The sequence below is a fragment of the Apium graveolens genome, chromosome 5 (genome assembly GCF_009905375.1).
Source record: "Apium graveolens cultivar Ventura chromosome 5, ASM990537v1, whole genome shotgun sequence".
In the NCBI taxonomy this organism is placed as follows: domain Eukaryota; kingdom Viridiplantae; phylum Streptophyta; class Magnoliopsida; order Apiales; family Apiaceae; genus Apium; species Apium graveolens.
The window spans coordinates 267,362,481-267,376,388 of record NC_133651.1 but is presented as its reverse complement, the minus strand read 5'-3'; the positions used below and the strand labels follow the sequence as shown (position 1 = coordinate 267,376,388).

At 37.9% G+C, this 13,908-nt stretch overlaps 1 protein-coding gene across 1 annotated transcript; it reads right to left on the bottom strand.

Annotated features, from left to right (window-relative positions):
- Window positions 1-10,596: 10,596 nt before the first annotated feature.
- LOC141660943 (uncharacterized) lies at window positions 10,597-11,364 on the bottom strand. Its single transcript, XM_074467922.1, has one exon. The coding sequence runs from the start codon at window positions 11,362-11,364 to the stop codon at window positions 10,597-10,599; it is 768 nt and encodes a 255-aa protein (XP_074324023.1).
- Window positions 11,365-13,908: the final 2,544 nt, after the last annotated feature.

The following is a 13,908-nucleotide window of genomic DNA, read 5'->3' as shown; positions in this document are numbered from 1 at the left end:
ATTTTGGTTCTCTCTATATTTGTTGCTTTGAATTATTTATATTCGGAGTTGTAAGCAAACCTTTACGGTTTAATTTCTTAATAAATAATAATTATTCCGTGAATCTCTTAGTGTTTGTTTATTTATTTTCGAGGTTTATTTTCTGCCATAATTAATTTTAAAAAATGAAGAACATACATTCACCCCCCTCTGTATGTACATTTGGACCTAACAAAGCCTTTGCTAATGGTTTCCACTTTTACAGGATAGGGTTCGTGGCGAATGATCCTGAGTACAGCTTCGAGAAGTTTAACGAAGAAACTGTTGCGGAGATGGCAGAGTTCAAGAGGGAATTGCCAAGGAGATCCAAGAAAAAAGGATTGAGCTTGGGGTTGAGGAAGCTGAGGGCGCGCCTACTGACAAGCATGAGAAGGATGCGCCTGAGGTTGATCCCTCTATTCCTCTCCAATCCATTCCTCCAATCGGTGAAAATCAGGGCACGCCATAATTTATTATCATGTTTAAACTACATCTGAGCTAAGTCTTCTAATACTTTGAGGAGCCGACCCTCTTTTGATGCTGTGCAAAGTTGTATGACTATATTTTGCTACTCTTTTATTTAATGTTTCATTTATCTTTATTTTTCTTACCAAGTAGTTCTTCTGCAAAATATTTCTAAGTACCTAATTGATGGCGCGCCTTGATGAATAAGACTTATCTTAAAACATTCTTTTCAAGAGTAAAACTATTAAGGCGCCTCTACCTCTAGGACACGCCTTGTTTAGTATAGGTTTTTGCCTTAGTTTTTTCCAAAACCCACACACATTTCTTTATCTGACGAGATTTGCTAAGTGTATAGAATTTTGAGGCGCGTTCTTTTATAGAGGCGTGTTTTTGCATCCATGAATTAACAATTTTCCAACTGGGCGCGCCTCTGGTTTTTTACATATTTTCTTAGATAGCAGATTTTACAACTTCGGGTTTAGAGGGCATATCTCCTAGTACAATAATGGAGTTTTGCTGTCATACCATATCATGGACATCTTCTGTTAATGCATCATAAATAACTTTTTTCATATTATGGGCTTTGTTATTAGGGCGCGCCCTAACTTACAGTTTATATGCCAGGCAATCAAAGCAATTTGAATCAATTTTTTCCTTTTATTAATAATGCGCTCTAGTGTAAAAATTACACCAGTCCCATGGCTACTATCCTCTGTGGGAAAATTATTTGAAAATTTTATCCTTCTTCTATCTCCAAGGTTCGTAGTCGTATATACTACCCCCTAGGCTAGGAGGAATTTATTTGCTACTAGTCTATTACATAGGGATTAATCGTAGAAATGAGGGGGGAAGCCACACCCTACTGATAATACTTCCATAAATGCTCCGCATTCCAAGCCCGGGGAATAAGTTTGCCATCCAAATCTTTCAAGCGATATGTTCCCTTCCAGAGTATAGCCTTGACCTTGTATGGTCCCTCTCAGTTAGCTCCAAGCACCCCTTGCTGAGCTATTTTGGTGTTTGGAATGACTTTTCGCAACACAAGATCCCCCACCTTGTTTGGCACAGACTTCACTTTTTTATTAAAATACCTTGCAATTCTCTACTGATATGCATCAAGCTTCAATTGAGAATTCATTCTGACTTCGTCTAGCAAATCCAAGTGGAGCCTTTGGTTAACTTCTGCATCTTACTCAACAAACAAGTCCCTTCGCACGGATCCGGCCCCTACTTCCACGGGAACCATAGCCTCATACCCATAAGTCAGCAAAAGTGGGGACTCTCCTGTGGTTGATCTGGGAATTGTGTTATAAGACCAAAGGATCATGAGCATCTCCTCTGGCCAATCTCCCTTCTTTTCTTCCAACTTAGCCTTTAAAGTGTGCTTAATGATCTTGTTTATGGCTTATGTCTGACCATTGCTTTGCAGGTGATAGACCGCGGCAAACTCTATCTTGATGTTCAAGTCTTCACAAAGCTTCCTTAGCTCTTTACTGCCAAACTGTTTTCCATTGTCTGAGATGAGTTTATATGGAATACCGAACCTGCAGACTATAGTGTTGAAAACAAAGTCTTTTATTTTCTTCGCTGTGATCGTGGCCAGTGGCGTGGCTTCCGCCCATATAGTAAAATAATCAACAGCCACCACGGCATATTTCACACCCTCTTGGCTTTGGGCAATTCTCCAATGAGATCAATCCCCCACATGGCAAAAGGCCAAGGACTTGCCAATGAAGTAATAGACGTTGCCGGGGTATTGGAATAATTAGCGAATCGCTGGAAACGGTCACAATCCCGAACACACTTGAAGGCATCTTTCATAGTTGGCCAGTAATATCCTTGTTTGAGGAATTTCAATGCCAACGAACCACCCCCGAGTGATTGCCACAAATTCCTTCGTGCACCTCCCTGAGGATATAATTCCCTTCTTCCAGGTCCATGCAGTGTAACAGTGGTTGGTTAAACCCTCTCTTATACAATACCCCATCATATTTAACGTACTTCGTGAAAGAGATGTGTCCTAAGTCCAATCATGTATGATGATTTAGGAATAACTTTTATGTAATCTGTTTTGATTTCATTGATATTAATAAAAGACTTGTTTTGGTTTTATTGCGGGCTTTATCTATTTAAGTGTTTAAATAAGATACACCATAGTTTAGAGTAAAGCTTTTTATGGATTATGATGAGATCATAATAATGAAACCTAAAAAGATGATAACTCTGAACTTAAATATTTCCTGGTCGTAGGATTACTAACTGGTAATTAGTAATCCGCAAAGATCGGTACATACTATGCTTGCTTCATTATGAAGGATGTCAGTTCTCATAGACAATTGTGTGGTGACACTATAGCTAGTATGTAGGTGCTTATTATAGAATAAGTTCACTGAACATGACTCATACAGATGAACAACTGATGGAGTTCACTCATGTGTCAGCAGATGTTCACATAGTGATAGTTGTACAAGTATCCTTAGACTTGAGGTCATCATAGTCATCTTGTGTACACTGAACTATACTCTGGTTTAGTTCTTAGTCTCTAGGGACAATAATAAGGGCTCTACTGGGTGTAGGAATTTATACACGAAAATAGTGTATGATCAATAAAGGATCTACCCCTTCCAGTGAAAGGAAGAGAATGTTCAATGATGATCCACTTATGCAAGTTCAGGAATCTCTGGCCAGAGTGAATGAAATTAGAAAGGAGTTTCTAATTCACATTAATTAGAACTAAGCATAGTGAATGGGAAAGCATATGATTAAATAAGATAGGCTTGACACGAGTTCCATGCCTTGTATTTAATCATGACATTGCAGGGTAGAAGGAATTAATTGTACGGTAACTATTCACTGAATAGGTTCTTGGTATTCTAAGCAGTGAATTCGTATTATCCGGATAGTCGCGATATGCTGAGAAGTATCCCTCACGATGTAGAATAAACATGATTAATTTATTAATTAATCATATTTAATAAATTAGAGAATTTATATAAATAATGATAAAATAGTTTTATTATTATTTATTTCTACTACCGGCTTAATATTGAACCTACAGGGTCACACCATAAAAGAGAATGATTTAATGGTGGAGGAATTAATTACTAATGGCTAATAATTATTTATTTGTGAAATAAATAATTAATTAGCAAATTTAATAATTGATTAAATGAGATTTAATTAATTATAAAATTAATTAAGAAAAGTTCTTAATATTATTAATTAAAAATTTAATTTTAGAAATTAAATCAAGTGAGAGAATTATTTTTCTAAAGTGTTTAGAAAAGGGATTAATGATTAAAAGGTGTTTTAATTATTAGTTAATTGGTTAATAAGAATAATCAATTAAAGGGTTAATAATAATAATATTTTATGGGAAAATTTTCAGCTGAAAATTTTGCCTATAAATATACTATTATAAACCCTATTTGCCTCAAATAAAAATATAAAAATAAAAACCCTAATTCTAAAGTAGAAAAGAGAGGGAGGCAACTAATTCTCTCAACATCTTCCTCACTCCATTATTTTGATCCCTTGGTGGATACCGGTGGAGTGCTTCACAATTGAGGAGCAGCTGTTAGGGATCTCCGTTCATCGTTCTTGGATCGCTATTAAAGACCTCCATCTTTCCATTAACGTAAAGTTTCTTAAGGTAAACATACCGAACTACGAATTAAATATTATTTTTCGCATGGATCCTGCGGAGGGTTTCATTTTTTTTTTAAGATTTAAATTTACGTTTTTGTTGCATTTATGTGCTAAAAACCCTTCAATGGCATCAGAGCTACTTGCGAAAAGTTTTTAATTCGTTTATGTGTTTAACTGTTTTCGATATATGAGCAAGTACGTGATTCGCCATGATTTGATGTTGATATAATATGCTTATATATGTATGGTTTTGAATATATGATATTCATGTGAGTTGTATAATCATAAGATGATTATGTAATCTGTATATATACTGATATATACATGATTTATATTTGTTCTGATTATGAGAATCATATTAGATACGGATTCTGAACTGGTTGCTGCAGATTTGCTGAAATCTGGGTCTGGTGTCCGATTTACGCAAACGAATACCCTATTCCATAGGTAAACGAGCGTCTGAACAAAACTCATAGCTAAAGCTATCAACGACTCGTCTGTAAGGCGTTTGACGTCGTTTACTTCCCGTAAACAGTGATTCTTGTTTTTCTGATTTGATTCTGATTTTTCTGATTTTTGTCATATTTTTTTTATGATTAGATCATGGATAATATGATATGTTAAGATCAGATTATGTGTTTTAAAATGCTTTTATGTGTTGTATGAGCATGGTGGATGGTTATGGCCTTTCGACCTTAGTGTAATGGTTTTGGTTTTGGTTTTAAATACGACTTGCATGTCGTCAATCTTTGTAATCATAAATCTCGAATGTAACTCGAGTTATTCTTGTAAGTTCATTAGATTAGTTTTACTTTCAATCATGTAATGTAATTGAAGACTCAAGAAGGCTATCCAATGGAGGTGATACAAAGAAGAAGACGAGGCATACAAGAAGTCTAAACAAAAAAGAAGACTTATGTAATAAGTAGTTGTATTTATTTCCATCACCATATTAGATTGACCTTGATCTTTATCATGAGCTTGATAAAGATCACATAGGATGGGGCCATAACCAAACACATTTACTTTATTGCACTTAACATTTACTTGTTTATTTAATTTTATATATGAGATATATGCCTATGTTTACCATGCGATGATAGATTTAGGTGAACTTAAATCAATATAAGGTGTGCTCTAGAAAATCTAAAATATGAATCATTTCTTGCCTTAACAATAATATTATAAATACAATCATGAGATTCTTGTGTTTATGAAACACGTAATTAAATATGAATTTTCAATATTGAGAGAAAGGATGATTCTGTCAAAAGCGGATTTCTATCTATAAGAAAGGGGTATTAGGTGACGCCTATTGAACATCACATGACGTTTCGTACTATAGCCGAGGTTGTGTGATGGAATGTAGGATCCCTATTCCAACTAGCATTATGAATGCTTAATTTACACTTAGGGGTTTTATAAATTAGATAAACTAGTGGGAGCCACTTATGAATAAAGACCCGATTCATATAGTATTTTAAAATGAAATTGAATATTTGCTAAGTGTTGTTATGTGTTCATCATTTACAGATTTACTATATATGTTATGTCTTCTGCACTATCACTCTGGAGCATACTAGATGCTCACAAGTTGACTGGTCCTAATTTTGCTGACTGGCTTCGAAACTTGAGAATTGTTCTCAGGGTTGAGAAGCTGGAATATGTGCTTGACTCACCTAAGCCTACTGAACCTGCTAGCGATGCACATAATGATGAACATGTTTTGTATCGTAAGTGGATAGATGATGCAAATGTTGCTCAATGCATCATGCTAGCTTCCATGAACATTGAGCTACAGAAGCAGCATGAGCATATGGATGCTCACACTATCCTTATGCATCTACAAGAGTTGTATGATGTGGCAGGGAGGACAGCTCAATATGAGATATCGAAGAAGCTGTTCGGTTGTCAGATGTCTGAGGGATCATCTGTGAATGACCATGTACTTAAGATGATCAATTTGATTGAATGTCTTGGACAACTTGGTTTTGCCATGGATGGGGAGCTGAGCTAAGACTTGGTCTTGCAATCACTTCCGAGTTCGTTCTCCAGTTTATTGTGAACTTTCACATGAATAAGCTGGATGTCAGCCTGCCTGAACTCCACAACATGTTGAAGACTGCGGAATTGAATTTTCCCCCTAAAAAGAGTTCTGTTCTTCTAATTGATGAAGGTTCCAATCCTAAGAAAAGGAAGAAGAACCCTTCCAAGAAGAAGAAAGTAGGTGAGAAAAAGCCGGTTCCACCAAAAGCTGAAGACCCCAAGAGCAAAGTTATTTGCTTTCACTGTAACAAGGTGGGGCACTGGAAGAGGAACTGCAAGGTTTACCTTGCAGAATTGAAGAAGAAGAAGGGTAGTGAGACTACCGCTTCTGATTCAGGTACGTTCATGATCGAAGTTAATATGTCACTAAGTCAAATTTCTACTTGGGTATTAGATACCGCCTGTGGTTCTCATATTTGCAATTCGTTGCAGGGACTAAAGGGAAGTAGGACTCTTGAAGAAGATGAGGTGATTCTACGTATGGGCAATGGAGCAAGGGTTGCCGCCATATCTGTAGGATCATTTACTTTACATATGCCTACGGGCAAGACTATTATTTTGAATAATTGTTATTACGTTCCCTCTATTGTGAGGAATATTGTTTCTATTCCTATGTTGGATTTGGATGGTTTTTCATTTATTATTAAGAATAATGAATGTTCTATTCTTAAAGATAATGTTCTTTATGGATGTGGTACTTTAAATAATGGTCTGTATATATGTGACGTAGAGCATAATTTACTTCAAATTGAACAAACTAATATAAGAAAAAGGGATGATAAAAATCTCACTTTCTTGTGGCACTGCGGACTTGGTCATATTAGTGAAAATAGACTGCGGACATTGTATAAGGAAGGGTTACTAGACCCCTTTGATTTTGAATCATATCCTACATGCGAGTCTTGTCTATTGGGTAAAATGACCAAATCTCCATTTAGTGGACATGGAGAGAGGGTTGCAGATTTTCTAGGATTGGTACACACAGATGTATGTAGACCAATGTCTACGCAAGCCATGGGTGGATTTTCATACTTCATTACTTTCATAGATGATCGATCTAGATTCGGATATGTGTATTTGATGAAATACAAGTCTGAAGCCTTTCAAAAGTTCAAAGAGTATAAGTATGAAGTGGAGAAACAAACCAAACATAGTATTATAACTCTTCGATCAGATCGAGGTGGTGAATACTTGAATGGAGAGTTTGCCGCTTTTCTCAAAGAAAATGGTATTGTCTCCCAGTGGACTCCTCCATATACTCCACAGTTGAATGGGGTATCTGAAAGGAGAAATCGAACTTTGTTAGACATGGTTCGGTCCATGATGAGCTATGCGAATCTTCCAGTATTCCTGTGGGGTTATGCATTGGAAACCTCAGTATATTTACTGAATAAGGTGCCTTCCAAATCTGTTCCTCAAACTCCATATGAGATATGGAAAGAAAGGAAACCGAGTCTTAAACACGTTAAGATTTGGGGATGTCCAGCTTATGTCAAGAAAGTTAACCCAGATAAGCTGGAATCTCGATCCGTAAAATGTAATTTTGTGGGATATCCTAAAGAGACTTTAGGGTATTACTTTTACACCGATCATATGGTGTTTGTCTCCAGACATGCTACCCTCTTCGAAAAACAGTTTATCCTTGAAGGAAATAGTGGGAGCAAGATTGAACTTGATGAAGTTCAAGAAGCACAGACTACTACGGTTCAAGTGGAAACACCTATTCAGACTGAACAACCTTCTGTGGAACAGCCCATTCGTAGGACATGGAGAGTGTCTCGCCAACCTGAGAGGTATTATGGCCTTGTCATTGAGAATGACAATGAGTTGTCAATCATTGATGATGACGACCCTATGACCTATAATGAGGCTATGAGTAGTGTTTACTCAGAGAAATGGCAAAGTGCCATGAAATCCGAAATGGAATCTATGTATACCAACCAAGTATGGACTTTGGTTGAAGCACCTGAGGGTGTGAAGCCTAATGAGTGCAAATGGGTATACAAAAGAAAGATTGGAGCAGATGGCCAAGTGGAGACCTATAAGGCCAGGCTCGTGGCAAAAGGATTCAGACAAAGGCAAGGGATTGACTTTGATGAAACTTTCTCGCCTGTAGCCCTATTAAAATCAATTCGGATTTTGCTTGCGATTGCTGCTTACTACGACTATGAGATCTGGCAAATGGACGTGAAAACGCCCTTCCTCAATGGGAAACTTGAAGAGGAAGTGTATATGACACAGCCAGAGGGTTTTCTTTCCAAGGGAAATGAACACCTAGTGTGTAAGATGCTACGAACCATATATGGTTTAAAGCAAGCTTCTCGTAGATGGAACATCCGTTTTGATGAGACAATCAAAGAGTTTGGTTTTATCAAAAACATAGATGAACCATGTGTCTACAAGAAGGTTAGTGGGAGCGCGGTAACATTTCTTGTAATGTATGTGGATGACATACTTCTTATAAGAAATGTTTTGTGATGCTTTCATCTGATTAGGGAGATTGTTGAAAGAGGAGAAGTCCACGTCAAGAGAGTTGACACACATAACAACATAGCAGACCCTTTAACAAAGCCACTTTCTCAAAGTCAATTTGATCGTCATAAAGACAAGATGGGTATTAGATACTAGAGTGATTGGCTTTACTACAAGTGGGAGATTGAAAGAGATGTGTCCTAAGTCCAATCATGTATGATGATTTAGTAATAACTTTTATGTAATCTGTTTTAACTTCATTGATATTAATAAAAGACTTATTTTGGTTTTATTGCGGGCTTTATCTATTTAAGTGTTTAAATAAGATATACCATAGTTTAGAGTAAAGTTTTTTATGGATTATGATGAGATCATAATAATGAGACCTAAAAAGATGATAACTCTGAACTTAAATCTTTCCTGGTCGTAGGATTACTAACTGGTAATTAGTAATCCGCAAAGATCGGTACATACTATGCTTGCTTCATTATGAAGGATGTCTGTTCTCATAGACATTTGTGTGGTGACACTATAGCTAGTATGTAGGTGCTTATTATAGAATAAATTCACTGAACATGACTCACACAGATGAACAACTGATGGAGTTTACTCACGTGTCAGCAGATGTTCACATAGTGATAGTTGTACAAGTATCCTTAGACTTGAGGTCATCATAGTCATCTTGTGTACACTGAACTATACTTTGCTTTAGTTCTTAGTCTCCAGGGACAATAATAAGGGCTCTAATGGGTGTAGGAATTTGTACACAAAGATAGTGTATGATCAATAAAGGATCTACCCCTTCCAGTGAAAGGAAGAGAATGTTCAATGATGGTCCACGTATGCTAGTTCAGGAATCTCTGGCCAGAGTGAATGAAATTAGAAAGGAGTTTCTAATTCACATTAATTAGAACTAAGCATTGTGAATGTGAAAGCATATGATTAAATAAGATAGGCTTGACACGAGTTCTATGCCTTGTATTTAATCATGACATTGCAGGGTAGAAGGAATTAATTGTACGATAACTATTCACTGAATAGGTTCTTGGTATTCTAAGCAGTGAATTCGTATTATCCGGATAGTCGCGATATGCTGAGAAGTATCCCTCACGATGTTGAATAAACATGATTAATTTATTAATTAATCATATTTAATAAATTAGAGAATTTATATAAATAATGATAAAATAGTTTTATTATTATTTATTTCTACTACCGGCTTAATATTGAACCTACAGGGTCACACCATAAAAGAGAATGATTTAATGGTGGAGGAATTAATTAATAATGGCTAATAATTATTTATTTGTGAAATAAATAATTAATTAGCAAATTTAATAATTGATTAAATGAGATTTAATTAATTATAAAATTAATTAAGAAAAGTTCTTAATATTATTAATTAAGAATTTAATTTTAGAAATTAAATCAAGTGAGAGAATTATTTTTCTAAAGTGTTTAGAAAAGGGATTAATGATTAAAAGGTGTTTTAATTATTAGTTAATTGGTTAATAAGAATAATCAATTAAAGGGTTAATAATAATAATATTTTATGGGAAAATTTTCAGCTGAAAATTTTGCCTATAAATATACTATTATAAACCGTATTTGTCTCAACCAAAAAAATAAAAATAAAAACCCTAATTCTAAAGTAGAAAAGAGAGGGAGGCAACTAATTCTCTCAACATCTTCCTCCCTCCATTATTTTGATCCCTTGGTGGATACCGGTGGAGTGCTTCACAATTGAGGAACAGCTGCTAGGGATCTCCGTTCATCGTTCTTGGATTGCTATTAAAGACCTCCATCTTTCCATTAACATAAAGCTTCTTAAGGTAAACATACTGAACTACGAATTAAATATTATTTTTCACATGGATCCTGCGGAGGGTTTCGTTTTTTTTAAGATTTAAATTTACGTTTTCGTTGCGTTTATGTGCTAAAAACCCTTCACTTCGCAACCTGATAACGAAGGCGTCGAACCTGTAACTTGTCTTCTGGAAAAGCTCCCATTCGAATATAGTTATGAATGAGGGTCATCCAATTTTCTCGCGGGATCTCCTGTGTCTGGAACACCCGTACTTCTGGAATACTTGGGATTTCTTGGATTCCCAAAGAAATTTGCCCAAGTTGGACGCTGTCCATTTGCGACCCTATCTTTTCCAAGGCATCTACATTACTATTTTCTTTCCTTGGCACACCTTCTAGCCTGGCACTTCCAAACTTTTCCAGTAGACGCTGCACACATCTCATATATAACTCTGTCCGAGGTCCTCGGGCTTGGAAACCTCCGTTGACTTGGTTTACAACTAACTCAGAATCACTTCGAGCTATCAATTTCACAACCCCCACCTCCAGAGCTATTTTCAAACTATTGATCAATGCTTCATACTCAGCATCATTGTTAGTGACATAAAATTTGAAGTGGATGACACTCATCAAACGATTCCCTTCCGGGGTGATTAAGACAATCCCGGCGCCTGCTCCATTATTATTCACAGCCTCATCAACATGTAAGATCCACCAAGGGTGTGGGAAATCTTCCATCACGTCAACAGGAGGATTTCCTTGTGAGGAAGGTTCTGCCAACACTATTGCCTTATTGTATACTTCAGAGTCAAACTCAAGTATGAAATCAGCCAATGCTTGTCCCTTGATTGATGTACGAGGGAAATATTCCAAATCAAATTGTCCCAGCTCTATCGCCCACTTTAACATTCTTCCCGATGATTCTTGTTTATGCAAAATATGCCGGAGAGGATAAGCGGTGGGAACCTCTATCCGGCGAGCTTGGAAGTACGACCTTAACTTTTATGCCGCAAGGAGTACACCAATTTTTCCATGCTGGTATATCTAGTCTCTGCGTCTAGCAACCTTTTTCTCATGTAGTACACGGGCGATTGATGACTCCCTTCCTCTTTCACCAACACCGCACTAACGGAGTATTCTGAAACTGCTAAGTAAAGAATCAATGTTTCCCCCTCTTCTGGCTTGGCCAATATAGGAGGATTTCTCAACTGCTCTTTGATTTTCAGAAAAGCCTCTTCACAATCTGAAGTCCACACAAAATCCTTCCCCATCCCTTTGATCGCTTTAAAGAATTCCTTGCACCTATCTGATGACTTTGAGACAAATCGATTCAAAGCCTCAATCCTTCTCGTTAGGCTTTGCACTTTCTTAACGCTGGTGGGAGATTTTATGTCCAACAAAGCTTTGATTTTCGTCGGGTTCGCCTCAATCCCTCGGTGGTTAACCATGAATCCCAAGAATTTTCCTGATTCCATGCCAAATACACACTTCTGAGGATTCAGCTTCATCCTATATTTTCTCAAAATATGGAACATCTCAGCTAAGTCTGCTATGTGGTCTTCCGCCCTTTTAGATTTTACAAGCATATCGTCCATGTATACCTCCATAGTCTTCCCAATCTGCTTCTTAAACATTTTGTTTACCAATCTTTGATAAGTGGCCCCAGCGTTAATCAGACCAAACGGCATCCCATGTAGAAATAGAGCCCTCTATCAGTAATAAAAGAGGTGTGCTCTTGGTCAGGCTCATACATGGGAATTTGATTATACCCGGAGTATGCATCCATGAAACTTAGCAAGGCATGTCCTGCCGTGGCATCGACCAACTGGTCAATTCTTGGCAAAGGGAAGCTGCCTTGTTCAGATCGGTGAAATCCATACATGTTCTCCACTTGTCGTTAGGTTTTTTCACTAACACCGCTAGCCAATCTGGGTAGAAAGATTCCCTTACTAGTCCGACATCAAAGAGTCTCTCAACTTCTTCTGCCAAGGCTACTGCCCCTTTCTCCACTTATGGCCCTCCGCTTTTGCCTAATCCCCTTATGCTTGGGATCAATGTTCAAACGATGGCACATAACTTTCGGGTCAATTCCCACCATATCAGAATGGTCCCACGCAAATACATCAAGGTTTGCCAAGAGAAATATTGAAAGCCCTTCTTTCAATCTTGGGGCCAACTGAGATCCAATTCTCAAAACTTTACTCGGATCTTTTTCATCAATAGGGATTTCAATTATGTCTTCCGTCGGCCCCATCTTTTCTATTGGCATTGGTATCCGTGGATCTAAGTCGAGCTAATTATGATTCTCATCATTTTATAGAGAAGGGGCATCCTCTTGGAGAGGAGCATCAACTTTTTTAGAAGGCGCGCTCTGTATCGCAGGGGCATCAACTTCCTTTGAATTTACTGAAGATAAGGGTGTGCCCTCAGGGAGAGGGGCTTCTGCCTTATGCACCTCTTGTCCAAGACTTTGTAAGACATCAAATCTTCCTTCAAGCCGTTCTCCATTGAAGTTTGCTTGGACTATGTCATTTGGGGGCTCTTCTTCCTCCAATATTTCGATCCTGATTGTGCCTTCTGAGAACAACATCGCTGGAGGTAACTCAGAGGGGCGCTCGTTTTCTTGCTCGACATAGTAATGGACTCGAATTTCCTCGATCGGCTGTTCGATGTTTTTCTCTCGCTCATCATCCGACGCATCTTCGATTTGGGCATCCTTTCTCCTAAATCCCCCCATAGCCTGCCTGTAACATTCTTGAGAGTTATATTGAGAACCCTTTATGCTGCCCACACCATTTGGGGTTGTAAACTTGATGGTAAGGTGGTGGATCGAAGTGATGACCCTCATTTCCCTAAGAAAAGGTCACCCGAGCAGCACGTTGTGGGATGACTCCTGATTTAGAACCTTGAACTCGAGCATCTTTGTCACGGACAACGGACTCTCCCCCAAGGTACATGGCAATCGAATTGATCCCATTACTCTAACTCCCGCGCCAGAGAAACCATAGACCCGAGAGTCTTATCCCGACATGTCCTGATCAGGCAGCTCCATCTTCTTAAAGGTGTTGTAGTAGAGGATGTTTGTCGAGCTTCCATTATCTACGAAGGCTCTATGAATATTCTTGGTCCCGGTCTGGATGGAAATGACCAGTGCATCATTGTGGGGGTGATGCACCCACTGGACGTCTGCTTCTCTGAAGGTGATGTCCATGGACTCGCCCTTAAATACTTTCGGTGGCCGAGTTTCCACCCTATGAATATCGGTTAGAGGTCTGAATCGGGCTTTCCTTGCATACCTTGCCAAGGCTCTATTACTGCATTCCATCCCAGGATCTCCTTTGTAGATTGCTCAAATGCTGCCGTCCCTGACAAACTTATTTTCTTCCAGAGTTTCATTGTTCGGCCCTCGAAGGACTCGGCCTCCTTCTTCCTTTACTCTGTCGGCGCCATCCT